This window comes from Belonocnema kinseyi, chromosome 3 (assembly GCF_010883055.1).
Source record: "Belonocnema kinseyi isolate 2016_QV_RU_SX_M_011 chromosome 3, B_treatae_v1, whole genome shotgun sequence".
In the NCBI taxonomy this organism is placed as follows: domain Eukaryota; kingdom Metazoa; phylum Arthropoda; class Insecta; order Hymenoptera; family Cynipidae; genus Belonocnema; species Belonocnema kinseyi.
The window spans coordinates 12200275-12220740 of NC_046659.1; the positions used below are offsets into that span (position 1 = coordinate 12200275).

General features: G+C 31.0%; 1 protein-coding gene across 3 annotated transcripts in view; it reads right to left on the reverse strand.

Moving 5' to 3' along the window:
* The window catches only part of LOC117168711 (ras GTPase-activating-like protein IQGAP1), a 343802-nt gene that overhangs the window by 273476 nt on the left and 49860 nt on the right, over window positions 1-20466 (reverse strand). For all 3 annotated transcript variants that reach the window (XM_033354418.1, XM_033354419.1, XM_033354417.1), the window contains exon 2: window positions 11685-11902. In XM_033354418.1, coding sequence (XP_033210309.1) covers window positions 11685-11724 — 40 coding nt within the window. In that variant the 5' untranslated portion in view covers window positions 11725-11902. The remainder of the gene's footprint in view (window positions 1-11684; window positions 11903-20466) is intronic.

Here is a 20466-nt window from a genome sequence, read left to right on the forward strand (position 1 = left end):
GCATCTCGAAGTCAAGAAGAACCATGTCAGGCCTCGAGTGAGCAACAGCAACAATTGTCGAGAATATAAAGTTCCAGTATATGCGGCACTTCCCATTCTCGATATTTGACTCAATTTCCCTAGGAGCATTTAGAGGAGCGATATTAAGGTGAATGCCGTAGGAGTGACAGAGATGGTAATAAAGTACTCTTAGTGCCGCATTGCGCCATTGAATTTAGGTCGTTCCCGCGTGTGTTGGACAACTAGATAGTATGTGAGCTAAATGCTCGGGGTGTGCATGGCACGCCCTGCAGCTATCATCGGGAATGTCTTGGCTCAAAATGTAGCGACGGTATGTTAAGGTGGAAATGACACCGTCTTGGCATGCAAAAATGAAACCCTCTGTACCAGACTTCAATCCGGGCGATTTAAGGAAAGCAAACGTTAGCTCACAAGACATTGACTGATCCTTCACATTTCTGTGGAAAATACCGTGCATCCTCTTCTCGAGGAGCTGTTCACGAAAGTTTTTCTCTTGTGCTTTCTTAATATATATATATATAAATATGATATATTAAATTACGGACGCTACGGAAATCAGAGACATTTTAGGATAAAACTTCCTGCTGCATAACGACAGAGTGCAGAATATAATAATTTTATCGTCGGATAAAAATCTTAAATTTTTGTGCGAGAATAAAAAGATTCTACTTGCCGACGGAACATTTCAGTATTGCGAAAAACGTTTTTTGCAATTATTTACTTTACACGCCTACGTAAATGGATACTATATCCTACTTGCGTTTTGTTTATTCGCGAAAAAATTTGAAAAAACATACGCTAAAGTGTTTCGCGTCTTCAAAGAAAAGTGTATTAGCAAAGGAATGGGCAACCTAGAGCCGGAAAATGTCACATTGGATATTGAAATATCGATGCATTTGGGCCTGAGAAAAGTTTTTCTGCATGTGAACAGCGTTGAATGCCGATTTCATCTAGGGCAGTCTTGGTAAGTAAATCCAGAAATAAAATCATTAAAGTTGTTAAATATTCAAAGAACTTAGGAAATATTCAAAATGAGAAATTTTCATGACATTGAGATGCGTTCGAATCATAGTTAAAGGACTTGATTATTAAGTGCATCGTGAAAATATATTTGAGTGTAAATAAATTTTAAAAAATGCTTTCTACTTTTGTTTCGTTTTCTTTATAGGTGGAGAAAAATGCAACAACTGGCATTAAGTCGTGAGTACAAAGATAAGGAATCAATCATTGGAAAGTGGCTTAGATATGTATTTGGGCTCAAATATTTGGATCATGAGGAAGTTGGAAATGGGTTTATGGACTTAGTCGCTCTTCAGCCAGAAGATGCACGATTGGACTATTTCATAATACACTTAGTAGAAAACTACATTGGCATGAAGGCACTCTTTCCTCCTCATGTGTGGGAATCGGCTACTGCAGATATTTGGCGAACAACCAATGGATGTGAATCCTTCCACTCGAAATTCAATGACGCGTGTCCGTCACCACATCCAAACATCGAAGAGTTTTTAAAATCCCTTAACAGTGCGCAAACTTCAAGTTATATTACACGGAACAGCTTAGAAGAAATTAATACGAAGAGAAAAGAAGTTGTTAGAAAACAAAATTTTCTCTCCATGAAAATTAATCAATACAAAAATGGAGGTTTCCAAATCAGGCTAGACTTTCACATGTGTGTCTCGTTTTTCGCCTGTCATCAACCGCATTAGAAGAAGAGGAATAGGAAGAAGAAACTTTAAATATTTAGGTATGCATACTTTAAAAACTATGTTAAACTATTTGAAGAATTTTTTATTTCACAACCAATATTCTTACTAGTGGTTCCAAAATTGGACTTTAATTTTTTGAAATTTTTTGAAATCCCTTCAAACTTTCTAAAGCTCTTGAAAATGAACTCATAATTTTTAAAATATTAATTTTTTGGAATCTTTTGAAATCGTTTGCAACTTTTTAAAGCTCTTCAAAACTTATTGAAATTTACCAAATTTTTAATTTTTGAAAATGTACTTAAACTTTATAATCCTTTGAAATCTCTAAAAATTATAAAAACATATTTCAAATTCCCTGACATTATTTTAAGTTGCCTTAAAATAATTTATATTATTTGAAATCTTTTGATTTCTGCACGAATGTTATCATTTTTGGAAATTTAAAATAAAATCAATTTTTCAGCATTCGTGATACAGAATTACACTCCCGACGCTCAGATTTCGACACAGGAATTCGAAGACTGCATAAACAATACCTTTGAAAAATCAACGGAAAATTTACAATAAATAGCTGTAGATAAATCAATAAGTACCGCCAAAATCAGTACCAGAACCATCCCTGAAAATTACTTTGCACACGTTTCTCTAAACTACTTCGAAACTAGCTTGGCCAATAACTTCCAGGCTAATTTCGCATTAGCTTCCGAAATTTCAAACACAAAAAAACGGCGAAAATTATCTTCCGATAATTACTTTGCTTCTCAAGTTTCCAGTTTTCTGGAGGCTGAGTATCATTTATCAGAACCAACAGATTGTTTTTTTTTAAATTATAATCTATCTCTTAATTTTTAAACTATATTTATAACTAGTTAAAAGATGAAAAAAGTGTATAAAATTAGACCTATTCCATAATTTGAAAAATAGGTTATTGAATCTAACAAAACTCCTGGATACTAGGAATTTCATTCTATGCGAGAACAGATTGTTTGAAATTTGAATAAATTAAATATATGTACATAAGTAATTACGTTGCCTTATAAATCATTTTTTGTTCTTATTAAGTATTATTATTATTCTTGTTATTTAGTATATTGATTAAGTAATCTAGGATTTTTAGACACTTTTATATTTTCTTAATATTTTTTAAAAATATCTCAAGTAATTACCGAAATTCCATTACGCCTCTAAGTTAGGTAATACATGTTTTTTTTTTAATTTAAGAAAAAAAATCAAATACGAATGCATTCGTATTTGATGTTAGTTTGTTGAATTTTTTTAAAACTTCATAATTTTTAACCTTAATGAGGTATTTTGACTTTATTTCCAGATTTTGGTATAAAAATTATCAACTTATTTCGAAATTCTCCCGAGAATTTGAAAACGTTCAAACATTAACAAAATGACGGTGTTTTTTCTTAAAGGCACCATAGGAGAATTTTTCTTCATAAATAGAATTTTTTAATTTTTCGCAAAGAACGGCACTTTGCACATTCAGAAAAGAGCTACTTCTACAAAAAATTTTGTTACTTATTTATAATATCTTGTACCATTTACAAGAAAAATAAGAAATTCAATTATCATAAACAAAAAATAATTTAACCCGCATAAAACGAGTTTTCTACCAAGTTCTCGATTTTTAAGTTGAAAGCAAGAATTTCCTACAAAAGCTGAATTTTTATCTAAAAAATAAAGAGTTTAACCAAAAATCTTAATATTTTAATAATATTATTTAGCCATAAAGATGAATTTTCTATCAAGATGGACGAACTTTCAACAAAACACATTTTTCATCAAATTTATGATCACTTTTTAACTAAATATGGAATAATTTTAATTTAAAAAAAATTATTTTTAATTTAAAAAAAAAAGAATTTCCCGAAAAACAGTTAAATCCTCAACTAAAATTATGAATTTTCAATTGAAAAAAAAATTATAAAGAAGTTCAACTTAGACCAAATACTTGAATTTTTAACCAAAAAGATTAATTTTATGCTAAAAAAGATGAATTGCCAACGAAATAGTTGGGTTTTTAGACAATAAAAGATTACTTTCTATCCAAAAATTACATTGTTCAATTTTTATTACAAAAAATAATAATTTTCAATTTAAAAAGCGAATTTATTATAAGAAAGTTAAATTATTTACTAAATAGTTGAATTCTCAACTCAAAAGACGAATTTTTCACAACAAAGTTAAGGTTTTAACCCAAAAATATGAATTTTCGACAAAAAGTTAAATTTGTTAACTAAAAGTTCATTTTCTACCAAATATTTATCCCAAATGTATAATTTATTCTAAAATATAATAAATTCTCATAATTAACAAGCGCAAAAAACTGTTTAAACAAATAATTATTCAAACATCTCAAAATTAGTGAAAAAGTACTAGGAAAATTTTCACTAATCGAATGAAAATATTTTGTGTTGGGAAAGTTCCAAACAATACCACGTTTAGTATGAATTTGACATAAAACTGCTATTTTGCATTTTTAAGAGAATTTCACGAGCACAATATAAGATTGAAAAGCAAAAAAAATTAAAGATAATTCATAGCTTCATATTCATACTTCAAATGGGTGGGACAGCTTTGGCTTAATTTAGGACCACCGAAAATTGCCTACTTAACCACTGGGCTCAATTCGGGACGAGAAAGGCAAGGGTGGTTGACCGCTAGCTCAATTCGGGTGCGCCCAAAGATAATACGCAACTCATCGGCGACATATAGAAACTACGTCCCTCGCGTACTCTATAGTAACTATATGGAAATTTCTATACAGTTAGTATAGAGTGCGTGGGGTACGTAGTTTCTATCTGTCGCAGTGAGTTGCGTATTTTCTCTTAGGACCCATCCACATGGCATTTTCAGGAGGAAAAGTTAAAGTAGCACCATATAAATTTCGGATAAGATCAGATTTAAATTTGAACCACGCGGACCGAACACATTTCAGATAGCATTCGATGAAATTCGGATGACAAAAACCGCCTTAATTCCGGATAATTGCGGACAATTGCCGAATTAACAAAAATGACGGACCTGATAGATTCCCTATATGCTCGGATAAAATCCGGATGGAAATTGTACGTCGAACAAGAACGAATAAAATTCGGATTCTAATTTCGAACTAGTGGACCGGACGAATTCAAAACTAGACCGCATGAAATCCGGATGAAGAAAACTGTGTTGATTTCGGATAGTTTCAGACAACTTGCGGAGTCCATAATTTTAAGCAGGCAAAATATCTAATGTAAATGATCGTAAAAGTGATTTAAGAAACTACGGATTTATTACAAAATAAACCACAACGACATTTCTGCGCAAGGAAACAATTATGACACTTATTAGCTACTAATTAATTATATATTTAAATTGATATAGTTACTAAGTTCAATATCGAAACAGGAACTTTTTGTTCTTAAATTGAAAATGAAGTTTAATGCTTGAATTGACGAACCATCAAGACATGCCTTAATTTTTTTAATATAGTGTTAAAAAAAATTATTTTATTTGGAAATGAAGTTCAATAAAATACCATGATAATCATTTTTACTTCAATAACTTCTATTTGAACACGGCTTCGCATGGGTACCCTATCACGATGCAGAATAAATTATTGTGCAACACTTAACATTTTTATGGAAGTTTGGAAAAAGATCTAAAATCTCGGCAGGTACAAATTTTCATAGAAATACATAGTAAAAGATCTCGAATCGAGAAGAGTCCAAATGTCAAGCCATTTTGAGCACCCCCAGCACCTGGATGGGTGACCATACACCATATACGACGGTGTTAAATTGTAACTGCTTTGTCTCAATTAGTAATAAAGAAAAATTAATTTTTGCCTGTAACCGTTTTATTACATGGTTAATGCAATAGAAACCTAATATAATGAATTAAAATTATGAAAGCTATTACAAGTCATACAGATTATCAAAATGCTTTATGCGATTTAAATCAAATTTATTTATGGTAAACAAATTGTTCCGAATCTGTACCAGTTATGGGAGTATTCTATAACTATTTTTTCTGTATTGTTTCCAATGGATGTGGAGCTTTGCTTACCTCACTTTTGTGTAAATTCTGTAAATTGTTCCCAATCGGATTGAATTGAGTAAATGCACTTGCCTACAATACACCCTCTGCAGTTTTCGTTTGTAACATACATGACGCGCACGTGTTAATTCGTTAGACATTACATTTTTATTAATTTAACAAAAGTTTTAAGTGCAAAAAATATAATGTTTAGGCGGTACACCGAAAGAAAAGTCAAAAGTATATGGGGTTACATGTAAAAATCATACCGTTTAACGATGTGACAGTGATGTAGTATAATTGTCAAATACGTAGTTTGATTTAGCGGGTATATTATTGTGAAACGTCTATTTACTTGATTTTAAATTCATTTGATTAAAATTTGTTTGCTTGACAGAGTAAAAAACCGATTGTAAATAATTAGGGACAAATCAAAATGCTGTAGTGAAAACTTAACCTCTAACTCAGAATAAGGTATACCCAATTGAAAACGATTGACAACATTATAGAAGGTAGGATGGTGCCAATATTTTGAAACTCAGGCTAAATAAATTGTAGTTAACTCATTAAATTTTTAGCAGACAAACTTATTCAATGCTTTTAAGTTTCTTGCAATATAACAATTTTGAATTTATGAATAAGTTTGATGCAAAATTCTGGAAAATGTATAGTTTTAAATATTTAAAATATTCAATTTTGAATATTTTAAATAATTTGGTTTGCAATGCCTAATCATAAAATACACATATTTCAATTTTAAAGGTTTCAAATTATTAATTGTATCGTATTAGATTCATTTAGGTTTTATCAGGTTCAAAATTGAATTGAATACGTGCGGAATTCATCGCGACAAGTGGTTTTCCTTTCATAAGCACAGACATTTTTTATATCCTCTCCTTCCTGAAATATTGTGATTAATGGCCACATATTTCTGTCATTTTGATCAAATTTTTTATTAAATATTTGGGGAAAAAGTTTATTTTTTATCTTTATATCCAGTTGTCATTCTCATAATTCCATACAATCTTATGTAACCGTATGGACATTTTTCGACATTTTAGCATATCAAAAAATAAGAGTTTAATTTTAAATTTACGAATTTTTTTAAAATTTGAGTTTGAAATGCTAAAATTAAGAAATTATTAAGCTTAAACGTAGGCAGTTTAGAAGCCTGAATTTTAAATTTCTATTTTTGAAGTTTGCATCTTTACTAATTCAAATCAAATCGAAACAAGATTAAAAATGTACGTTTTTCATACTTAAATTTTACATTTATTACTGAACTTTTGATCTCGAAACGCTGTTTTAAATATTTTAATGAAATATTTAGAACGCTCAGCGATCAGAAAACATCACCGACATTGATGTAAATTTGCTGTTCAATTTAAGAAGAATTTGGTCCATCATTTTGAGTACTTATATTTCAATTAACCAGAAATTTTCAAAGTTGAATTAATAAAAACTTTTGTATTATAAGATGAATTTTTGTGTTTATAATTGCGAACAATTAATAATTGAGGTCTCTTTCTGACAAAAAATATTTTACTTCCAATATTACTGTTTGTTTGTCCAAAAATCAACTTTTTTATTTTTATCGTGTATCTGATTTTATATTTTTAACATAAAATACTATTAGCACATTTTTTCGTAGCACCACTTTCAACTTGTAACAATTATTTGCAAAATGTTTATTTAATTTGTTTCATAATATATACTGTTTCAAATTTATATTATTGCAAAAAGTAAAGACTGTCCATAAATAATTCCCGCCGGACAAAAGTGCTGCCATCGCGTGGAAAATTCCAAGTACCCGATTGGAAGTAATTGGAAATACAAAATGCTCAATCGTTGTCAATCGTTTTGGTACATTTAAGAAAGACGATTCGGAAGATTGAGACATTAGTTATATTGTTTCTTATCGATCTCAATTGATTATTTCCAGAAAGGAATACAATTTGTTATATGCAGATTAAATGCATCATTATTAGTCCTAGAGTAAAATTAAACACTATAAAATATGTACTGAAATATAAGTATAGTAGTGCCCTACCGATAGAAATGTCAGAGTATATGCTAAAGACTCTCAAGGCTTTGTGAAGCTCTGAGAAATTCTCCGCGGGCACTCAGGTATATATATTGAAAGTTCCAGGCAGATCGTTTAAATGTTCTGAAGGCATTACAATGTCCTTTCCGAAATTTAAATAAAAATACCATCATAAATAACAAGCAGAGAGAATAAAATTGAAATAAGAATTCTATCATAAATAAAAAGCAGAGAGGCTATCTCAATAGGGTAGCCGACACTCAAGGGTCCTTTGCTGAGCTTTAGGATTAAAATTTAGAAATAGATTTTTAAAATTTTAAAGTTAACAGCCTAAAACATAATAGAATATATGGGTTTCGATTATTTCAGATATCAAACTTTTTTGTTAATGTTTAAAATTGAAATGAATATAACTGATCTCGTAAATGGAATGAGATACGCCAAAACAGACAACATTTTTAATTCAAATCCAAAATAGTATATCAGTACCCTGGCGGACCGAAGGAGCCTCTACAACCCTGCCGGAAAAAAAGGAAAGAATCGGAAAGGCGGCTTCGGAACGATTCAGAAAGGTTTCGGAAATAATTCGAAAAGAGAATCGGAAAGGGCTATCTGAACTTTGCTTCCGTTTCTTTCCGAACGTCGAGCTGTCCCTTTATTTAGCCTCTATTTCATAATATTTATATATTTATTTATTGAATATATATACAAAATTAATAGATCATATATTTCACATTTATTCAGAAAGACGGAAGCAAAGTTCACATAAAAATCGGAAATGTACTTTATTTCCGATTCTTCCGCTAGGGAAAGTACCCTTAAGGACCCTACTGAGTCTCCCTTCGGTTCCTTCCTAGAAAACTAAAAAAAAAAAAAAACAGAAAGATCAACTTTTAAATTGTTGAAATTCGGATTCTACGTTAATATTTGCATTAGAAACTAACGGAGTAATTGCAATACTTTTTCTTGCAGCGTTAAAAACTTAAAATAATAAAATACCTGTCATTTACATGGGTCGAAGGCGGCTTCAAGTGCATATAATTTAGCAACAGTTAATAGGCATTCCGTCGGTAACTTTAAGAATTTTGTCTGGATGCTACCGCCACGCAGTGGAAACCTCAGACAAGAACGCCACGATGCAAGTGAGAGAGAATTTTATTTTTAAACTTTCCGCGCAACATATTACTTGAGCTATTATCATGATCCCACAAGGCATGGTCCACCAATTCGATGCTCAAATACGTTCGACTTGGAGTGAACCGACGCTACCCACCATACAGAGTACCCTCACCATACCCCGCCACCCATTCCATCCTGAATCCAAGATGGAAGAACGTCGCACAGTGGTTCAGATCGTACAAAAAGTTGATCAAAAAATCTAAACGTTATCCGATTTGCATGAAATTTATTTTATAAATACTTTACGGGTCTCTGATTCCAAATTTGTTGTAAAAATTTCAAAATTAAAGATGGCGGGCCCAATATGGCTGCCAACGCATTCTGAACATGAATACAATTTTATTAAATCCAATTCAGAAACATTGCTTAGTTTCCTTATTTTAAATATCTTAGAATAATTTAAAAAGTTAAAAGTGGCAAATGCAATACGTTAGCCTACTTTAAAAGAACCCTATAAATTCCTAAAATTTAATTTATAATGGTATTTCAAGTTCCCGATTTTAAACTTCTAATTCAAATGTAATTTGTTCTATCAAATTAAGGTAAGTGATTATTGACAAAATAATAATTATGCAAGCAAATAAATTATGTACTCTCGAACATCAGAAAGGACACTTTATTACAAAAACGTTATTTGTATTGACGGCTTTACCTACCGGATGTAAGTCGCTTCACAGCCGCAAGGTATAATTAGTCATCACAGCCACTATCACTATCTGTTTAAAGATCTTTGAGACACCTACCACAATACCCAGATAACAGGTACATTTTAGGAATTACCTTTAAACTTTCATTTTCAGAATTCTATTAAGATAACCTAGTCATTTATTGTAGTACAATTGCTAAATGATAAAGTTAACTTGCAAAAAAATTTTCTTCGTATTTTTTTTGTAATAATATTTATTAATTATTTTAATTAAACGATTTAACAAAAATAAGAATAGGATATTAAGTATCTGAATCGCTCAATAATCAAAACTGTTTAAATTAAAATCCCTATTTCGAAAACTGCTATGAGGGATGAGCGTGCGACTCGACGCGTGCAAATTCCTGTCTGTTTAGCCCTCGTTATTAGTGTCCCAATCATAAAGTTGCAAGTTGGGGAAAAAATCTTTGATGGAAATGAATGCATAAGAAATTTCACTACAACGTAGCATTTCCACTTTTTGTACGCAAGGTGTTGCACTTAAGTATTTTCAATCGAAAGCTGGTTAAATGAAAAATAACTTTACGCGTGAAATATAATTTAAAAAAATTAATATTATTTATAAATATGAAATTCTTAATACTTGAATCACTTTAAGGAATGAATACCCAATAATTCTATATAATCGTTTTAAAAATATTTTTTGTTTGTCTTGATACAACGCCTTTTAAAGTTAAGGTGTATATTAGGCGTTGAGAGCGAGCTCTCAAATTGTTGAACTTTTCGTACCTTTTTGTACCATCTGAACCACTGTGCGTGGGGCGGAATCGTCTGATAGGTTGACTTTTTTTTATTTGCGCGTGGCGGAACCATGTTTTGTTGGATCATGGCTATTATGGATGCGCTTGAAGTCACCTTCAGCAGAAGTTAGTGAAATTTATTTTTTATTTTTAACGCTGCAAAAAAAGTATTGTGATTACTCCGTGAGTTTCTAATGGAAATTTTAACGTAGAATCCGAATTTCAACAATTTAAAAGTTGATCTTACTATTTTTTTTTTAGTTTTTTTAAGGAAGGAACCGAAGGGGGGCTCAGTAGGGTCTTTAAGGCTACTTTGTAGAGGCTTCTTTCGGTTCCTTCGGTCCGCCAGGGTACATAAGTTATAATTATAAAATATGCATACTGAGAATACAATAGGACCATTATATTACCGTTGCATCAGTCTTAAAAGAACCCAAATCTCTCTATCTCTGAGACTAAATCATTCAAATCGAACCTGCAGAAACAGTCTGAAACTGGCCAGGCTATTTCGCCTAAGAATACTCTAACATTTCTATCGGTAGAATTATTATTTATGATCAAAATCTTATTTCAATGTCAGCCTATCTGCTTCTCATTTATGGTCGTATTCTTCTTTTAATTTTGGAAAGGGCATGTTAAAGTCTTCAGACCATTTAAACGAGCTACCTGGACCTTTAAAAATATCTACCCGAGTGCTGCGGAGAATTACTATGAAGCTTCTCAGAGCTTAGGAAACTTTACTTGATATTCTTAGATTTCTATCGGTAGCCATTCCAATTTAAACATCTAAGAAAGTTAGATATCTGAAACAATCGAAACCCATAGATTCCTAATTTTTATTTTTTAGACTGTTAACTTTCAAAATTAAAAAATCTGTTTTTAAATTTTAATCCGAATGCTTAACAAAGGACCCTTAGTAAATAGCGGCTACTCTATTAAGATAGCCTCTCTGCTTGTTATTTATGATCGAAATCTTACTTCAATTTCAAAAAGGACATTATAAAGCCTTCAGACAATTTAAGCGAGCTACATGGATCTTTAGAAATATTCAGGTGAGTGCCTGCGGAGAATATTCTCTAAGCTTGTCGGAGGCGGAGAATATTCTCTAAGCTTTTTTGAGCCTGAGAATCTTCAGTGAATATTCACATTTCTATCGGTAGGGCTACTAAAGATTTTGCGTATCAAATCCATATATATGTCGAAGATACGCTCTTGTTTACAAAATTTCGTCCATAATATTGTTTCGTTATTCTCACCTACTTTACAGTTCTCTCGGTGATTTTCAGTACACTCCATTTTTTATCGTCTACACTCAAGAACTTGAAGACGACCGAAACATGCTACTATATTTTTACCTGCCAAATACGTTACGGCTTGAAATTTTAAAGACCATACAGCAGTAAGATTCCGGTGCAATGCGCAGCTTTTCCGACGGCCAATAGAAATGTGGCTAAGCGGTCTGCCATTTTTCAATCTGGAAGTAACCTATATATGTATTACTACAGTATAAAGCATTCTCATTAAGGGCATGTGATACTTAGAAAATTGTCGATTTTACCAGTTTTAGGTTCCCCCGGCTTTTTTTCTAGAATAATAAATATTTTGTCTTGAAAATTTGGGAAATTATAGTGAACATGCTAACGGACGTCCCCACACACTTTTTTTGTAGGTTAACTCAAAAAAAGTTTTAATTTGGCAAAATGTGATTAATTTGCATAGCGATTAGGAAATAGTATCGATTTTTTCAGTGTTAGATTCCCCGGCTTTTTTCCGAGGATAAGAAATATTTTGCCTTGGACTTACAAATAAACATAGTATAACTAATCTCCCGGAACTAACCTTGTTTGCAGTCAATCAAAAAAGTTTATTTCATAAATAATTTCCAGATTATCGGAAAGGCAGAGATGAAAAACGACGTAACCTCAAAATAATGCATATGCATAAAATTTTTATTTAGCACAATAAATTTTTTTGTTACTATTCCTCAAAAAAGAGTCCGGGAACGTCCGTTATGATATTTTATAGCATCTCTGAATTCAGTTTTTAAAATTTTTCATTTTTGTGAGAAGAAAGCCGGGGAAACTGTAAGTATCACATGCCCTTAAGCCATGACAACTTAAAGGGCCGAACCAGCGGGGGTATAACGGTAAGGGAAAATACATTAGCAGTGTAGGGATAACATATCTCGGAGACGTTTTTAAAATAAAAGAAGTAAAATGGTGAAATATTGTTTCGCAGTAGGGTGTCATAAAGATGTTTTGTCCGATTCCAAGAGACATAACTGATGAAAATCAAAAGTTTGTGGGGAAATCTCGCCTTGGGCCTAGTGATCTCTCAACAAGTGAAATTATTATATTGTCAAAGAGAAGAGGGGAAATGTGGGTGAGTGTTTTGCGTCGTGGGCCTTTGAATGCAAGTCAATTAGAAAATGCCCGGATTTGCGAGGAACATTTTATGAGTATTAAGTAGGAAGTATATGCGTGTAGAGTGCGAGGTTATGTTTACCACAACCATAGCGGAAGAATTATTTGTGATTTATATTTATTACAATCGTTGTAATTTGTATCATACAGGCCTTCCAGGTTTAAAATCCTTTTAATTAATTCAAGATTTATAATTGTATTTAAAAATTCATTTCCTGTCAAAAATACACGTATTTCATTTGAAAATCCTTTTGTTTTGTGAAAATTTATTATCTACTATGGTGAACAGAATGGAACCTCTACAAAGTACTCGTGAAGACCCCATTGGGTCCCCATTCGGTTCCTTCTTTAAAAACTAAAAAAAAAAACGTTAAAACCAACTTTTAAGTTGTTGAAATTCGTATTCTACGTTAAAATTTGCATTAGAAAATCACAGAGTAATCGCAATACTTTTTCTGGCAGCCTTAAAAACTTTTTAAATTAAAACACCTGTCATTTACATGGGCTGAAGGCGACTTCTAAAGCATGATCTTTTAGTAACAGTTAAGAGGGCTGTGTACTAGCGTGGGAACTATGAGTTGAGTGTGCGATAGAGACAGAAATATGATAAGCACGCCCAAAAGGGTGGAGCTTGTTAGTGACAAAAAAAATTTTACAGCCAATCATAGTTGAATATTTTCAAAAAAAATGGTACGTAGTAGAAAAAATTGGAAAAAAATTGCCTGGGAAAAAGTCATCATCAGGGGACCCCGGTAACAAGCGTTGAATTCCGAAAAATTAAGAATTTGTATTCCTATGAATACGCCATTTTTCCTCCGTCTTAAAATCCCCCAACGGGAACAGAAAAGTGCAAATCCTATCCCTCTCAATCGACTTAATAAAATTTAACGAAAGCATTTATTTAACCTATTTTTCATTATTAAATCTTTTTATAAGCTATAAATTCGAAAAATATTCAAATTTATATTTATTTATATTTTAATCATTTATTTAAACGTCTTAAAAAATGCAATAAAGAAATCTATGCAAATGTGTGAATTTAAATAAATTTAACTCTAGAGAGGCAGAGTTGAATTGTTGAGAATTAAAATTTCAGAATTTACATTCCGCATGAAGGAATCAAAACAACTTATTACACATATTTTGTGAACTTATTAGAAGGATTAAATGAAATCAAAATATGACCACTTCTGAGGAATAAAAAATATCCTTGTGAGGTGCGTTACCAGTACAATTAGAAGGAATTAAATATATTGAAAACACGTTCTCTTTGGGAGAATAGAAAATTGTGTGGCGGTCGCTATAGAAATAGAAGTGAATAAGTTTAGGAGGTTTCTTATTCTTATTGTGGCATTTTAGACAGATGGAAAAATTGCGCATTCAAAATAATAAAATAATCTTCACTTTTGCGCTGAAATCTGAAAATATTAATTTTTCTTTATTCTACGCTTATTACAAGGACTGTCACCTTGGGTCAGGCATTGTCTGGAAACCGCTACCCTTTCGGGGGGGGGGGGGGGGGGGGGGGGTTGCCGAGTGGACGGTTTTTTTGACATCGCAAGACCTTCCCATAGTTTGATATTAGACCAGGCGGAGAAAAATCCGAACTTTGTACAATATTAATTAATTCAATCTTAATATACTGCATTAGCCTCGTTATAATATTGTGAGTAAATAAAAAAAAAACGTTGATATAAATCTGTCAATATTTTCAATCTTAGTTGATATTTAAAACTTTATCTACCTAACACTTTTACGAATCCAAGCATACCGCAAAAGTAATAATTGTTAACAATAGTTTTTCATTGACTAACCGTAAGGAGCCGAAATAAAGTTTGAGACACTGAAAATGCTCTTTTTCAATTTTCGTCTGATCGAAACATATGGTGGAGATAATTTCGAAATATACTTGATATCAAGTATAAAATTAGATTGCAATTTCTCATTCTACTAGAAAAAGTAGTTTTTGTTATAAGAATCTTATTTTTAATTGTTAAATAATCGGTACAATCCGTGAAATTAGTCTTCAAAAGTAGACTTTGACCAAGTATGTTTTTAATATCAATGTCACATACACCAATGGAAATACACCAATAGCGCAGTGCTAGTCTAGTATGTACAGATTGCAGGAGTCAGGGGCGTGCACTCCCTTCGCCACATGGGTAGCGACGGGCTATTTTCTTATTAAAAAAAAACGATTTTTCTTCATTTTTACTTAAAATCATTAATTGTTTAGTATTATTTTCAGTAAAATCTACATTTTCCAGTCCATCTCACTCAAACCCAGACTCGACCCACCCAACCTCTTGGGTACCCCCTCCCTCCCAGTTGGGATAGCCACCGCTACTTTTCATACATGGTTTGTGCGCCCCTGGCCGGAGTCGCAGTACTAGGCATCTATACTCGGCCAGTACTGTATCATCACAAGGCGACATTTTTTGTAATTAAAATTTTATTTCTGAAACATTGCTGTTTTAGGATGGCGAATTGTATAAAAGTTATAGAATTTATTTATACTAAAATTATGAATAATGGATTTCATTTTAACAAATGAAATGTGCACTTTGAAATTGTCATATTCAATTCAATCGGACATAAATTGGCGTGCGTCAGGTGAACGAGCTGATTATCAGTTGAAACAGTAGTCGTAAAACAAAGTTTACGTCAAAAAGAAACAATATATTTTACATAAGGATACAAATATTTTCAAATATTTTTTTTTTAAATTTAATAAATTTATAAAGACTCCGAGAACTTTGAAAGAGATTACAATAATTTGAAGAATATAAACTTCAAAGACATTTTCACCAACTTTTTACATAGAAGCATTTTACGTGATTTGAAAACATTCGAAGGAATTTAAAAATTAATTTTATGTAATTTTATAGCTTTTGCAATACTTTAGGGTAAACAATGTTCTAGAATTTCTAAAGATATGAAACGATTTTACCGGACGTATGAGGTTTCAAAATATTTAACATTATCTAATAAGATTCTTAAAAGCTGTCTATGATTTTGAGGGATTTAACAACTACCAACGTAGTTCAATACAATTTACATGCATTTATAAAATATAATTTCATTATTTTATTTTATTTTTAAATATTACATGGCATTTTCAAGATATGTAAACAATTTCAAGAGAACCTGTGAAAAAAAATGAAAAGAAAAAAGTTGCTCACTCAAATAAAGTAACTCATTCATTGTCATGAAGAACTTTTTTATAGGATTCGTAGTTTTTGTGTCAATCGTAAAAAATAACATTCGAAGAAGAATCGTTAATTTTTTTGGTAACGACACGAGACGAAAAAAAGTCATACACAAAAGTTGTTCACCAAAAAAGGATGTAAAAATATATTGGTGATTATTTTTAGATAGATTGAGTACATAAACAAGAAATAAATAAGAATACATTTTTTAATCCGAAAAAAGTAAGATTGAAGATAAAAAAATAAAATTTTTAGAAACAGGACATTAGGAAAAAATGAAAAGGCAAAAGTTATTTAATCAAAATATATCTACTTTTTTTGGTTAAAACCCTTGTTATAAAAAAAAGTTAACAAAAAATTTACTTTTTGAAAAAGGACACACGCTACAATAAAATTTTATGTAAGCAAATTTTTCGCCTAAATTATTTATACTAATTCGTTTAGAACCACCGTACGCTAGGATGCATATTTTCAGTTTTAATAGTAGAAAATGAAATTGCAAATGAACAAATTAAATTTAAACAAATTCAAATCAAATGTTTCATAACCATTTCTTTCTTAATAACATTCTCTTTTTTTACGGATACAACGGAATTTCTTTTCGAAAATTTAACTATATTGTTAAAAAATGGTTTCTTTTTTGTTAAAAAAATGTCTATTTATTTGAACTCTACTGTTGCAGAAACATCTTTTTTCCTGATGGCAAATATATTCTTGGGCTTTAGGTACATCTAAATATCATTTTCCTTTTTCAAAAATCAAAAGCTGTAATTTTTGGGTGGATTTGTACGTATTTCGGGCGATAAGCATGCAAATTCAAGAAGCAAATGTTACATATTGTGCATTTTAATACCTTAAAAGTCAAATACAATTGACTGAATATGAATAAGAGAGTTTTGTTTCACCTTTAATATAATAATCCATGAGTTTTGTGTGTGAATTATGTGTCACATTTCAAAATTATAAAATTGATACGAAAAATGAGAAAGACGATAATTCATACGGAGCAGTTTCAAAATTTCAAACTTTATTTTAACTGCTTACGACTATTTTATATGAAAGCATTGTTCAAAATTATAAATTATGTGTTATGCTTGGATTGGATTTTTATGCTTCTGGAGACATGTCGTTTAGGCGTAATTTCTCCTAAAGTATTGTGAAAAATATGACTTATGTGGTATGTGTGGATTAGGAAAATAACGAGCTATGTGTATGTGTTATCAAAACTGAAATAATTTTTAATATATCTAAAATAGTCCTGGTCAAAGTTATCCTACTTCTGAAGAATTATTACATTCAATTTGTCATGTGAACAGTGACTCCTAAAAGTATATATCATTCGAATCAGAATTTCAAGAATCGACCAAATTCGTTGAACGTCAGAGTAGTATTTTTAGCATATTTTTTGGGAATTTTAAAATTTCGTTAATTTCATTGGTGACTAAAGAGAAAATTCAGAAATGAATCCAAGAAGGTTTTCTTGAGAATAGTGCCAGATGTGAATTCCAGTTTGAGTAGGAATGGTGACCTTACGGACCTTGCAAATTTCCGGGGTGAGGTAGAGAGTATGCATTGCATTGAATACAAAAGCGTGGGCATACCTAACGCTCTCTAGCATTTGGCCGCTAGGACCGGTAGTAGCAATAATTCTCTTATACATCTTAATCTTTTCAGAAAGACTTTATCTACGTTTATGTGACACACCATTTTCGAAATAATCATTACAAGACGAGAAATTGGCCTTCAAAAGTAGGGTAACTTTGAACAATCATATTTTTAATATAATAAACATTATTTCCATTTTGATATTACATAGACATAGCTCGTTATTTTGCTAACCCAGACATACCACATAAGTCATATTTTTCACAATACTTTCGGAGAAATTACGCCTAAACGACATGTCTCCAAAACTCCATGTACACATAGCCCTCTTAATAAGCGTTCCGTCGTAGAATTGAGTCCAGGAGAGTACACGGAGAGAGAAATTGGCATCCTAGCTTACCAGCCTCATGTTGATCTTTTTGAGTCAGAATATGAATAGAATATGACTTTTATGTTATTGAGTGATTGAGGTTATGTTAACCCGTGTGTTAGACGTGTATTTGAACTTTGAAATTTCTTAATACGAAATGTGATAAAAAAAGAGTAAACATGGTAACGTGCTGCATTTTATACTGTAACACGTGTTACGGGAAAAGTGTGCAATCAAAGGCTTTTCCGAAGAATAAAAAGCTGCTTGAATTTTGGCTGCGAAATATCAATCGACAGGAATGGACCCCAATTGCATCGTCACGGATTTGCGAGGTAAATTCAATACAATATTAGAATACAAGTAATATTATAAGTAAAATTTAATATCAATGAACTTGATTAAAGATGCACTTTTCATCTGAGATGTGGAAAACAGTTGACAAGGGACAAACTCAGGGATGTTGCTATTCCAACAACATTTGCCAGTCCGCCAGTGAGAAATTGAATGATTTCAGATTAAATTTTTAAAAGAGGACAATTTTAAAACGTTATAAATGGAATTTTTGTTGATTAGACTTTTAGAAAATAGATCGTTTAAACTTAAGAGGGAGAAAAATTATATTATTTTTAATGAAAAGCATTAAAACTAGACTAACATAAAAGAGAAAAATTTTGAATAGTGATACATTTGAATTCAAAAGGATTAAAGTTTCAAAATTTGAAATTGAAAACTACATTGGATAGTTCAAACTAAAAGCTTCTAAAATCCTAGAAATCTGAATTTTTAATATATAAAAAAATTATGGTTTAACGTAAACTTTGATTAGACAAATTTATATAAAATCAAAAAAGAATATTTAAATCTAAAATGATGCAATGATTTAATTTTTTATTTGTAAACGATTAAATTTACTTACAGTATTAGAAATTTTTAACAGTTTGAGTATACAAAAGTTTTAATTTTCAATTTTTTTTAGCTTTAGATGGAATTCACATTTGTTCAAGTTTCAAGTTTCTGAAGTATACATTTTTGAAATATTTCCCATTTGAAATTAATGAGTACTTGATTGCAAGTATAAGCTGGTGCTTGATTGCAAGTATCCAAAAAACAATGACTTGTCGCGAAAAATGCATTGGATCAGTCTGTTAAAAAAATTTGCTTTTGTCCGTTCTGAATTCTCATATTTTGACATGCCACCAATTAAACACAAAAATTGTACTCATATTTTTATTATTTATATTAAGAATTTGCAATCAAGCTAAGGTAAAAGAAAAAGATAAAGTATACGATAGTAAAAGCATGACCATGCATGTTATATTCCATTAATAGGAAAAGAGTATATACGAATTATGTATATTTGTATTCTATTGTACCATATTACTTCATGTATAATAAAATACTTATATGAATCCAATTAAAATATTTCTTCACTGATGTCGCTAATTTATTTGTTCAAGTCAAAAATATTAGGATAAAAAATATAATAGTGGTCTTCTCAACGCCTAGTTTCCTTGTTCGTATATGTTTCTCTGTCGCGAAAATTAAAATAATTAAAGAATAACGTTTTAAATGAAAATGGGTTGAGAGTTATTAAAAAATAAATTTATGTATTCATAAAATAAAATGTATGGATAAAAAGATAAGATTGCGTCGGAAAATAGCTTGGAACTACAAAAACTTTCCATCATTTACACAAGAATTCATTTACTCAAATAGTATTACTTAATACATAGTTTATAAGTGTTATTTCACATAGATTAATATGCCAAGTTGAAATAACTATTTTTAATGTCTTTTTATTGAATTGCTATGATTTATTAAAAAAATTTGATTTGAAAAACGCGCGCATTCCACCTACTTCCAATTCCGGTTCGTCTGCTAATCAAAAAGATGACACACATTGTCACTCAAGGGAGAGCCCTTGAGGAACTCTTAGAGTTATAAATTTCTCGGATATTTTAAATCTTGTCACGTTCTCGTGACTGTGACCGTCATTTTATAGTCCGGGAGCTGGGTATTTTCCCGTATGCATTCAAGAGGCAAAAGGTAAAAACTAGTTAATCTTATGTATTTTGACCCGCTGAATCCAATGGTACCGGTTAATTTTACGAGAAGTGGATAGGTTTTGTTTAAAACGCAATTGTTTAAACAAATAGGAAAAAATGGTTTTTCTTTATGGGACAAATTTTTTTAGTAAATATGGATAATTCTAAGCATAAAAGTTCTCTTAAAATTTTTTTGTTAAATGCATATTTACAAAGTTATAAATTTTCAAAGTTCAAAATTTGACGTTTTTTGCAAACTTTGAGTATCGATTATTCTTGACCTTTTGAATATTTTTCGAAAATTGAAGAAGCAACTTGTTCTTTGAAAGCTCCTCTACCTATTCATTGTACGCGACATTGGATTAACCAGTCGGAAGCCTAGTTAT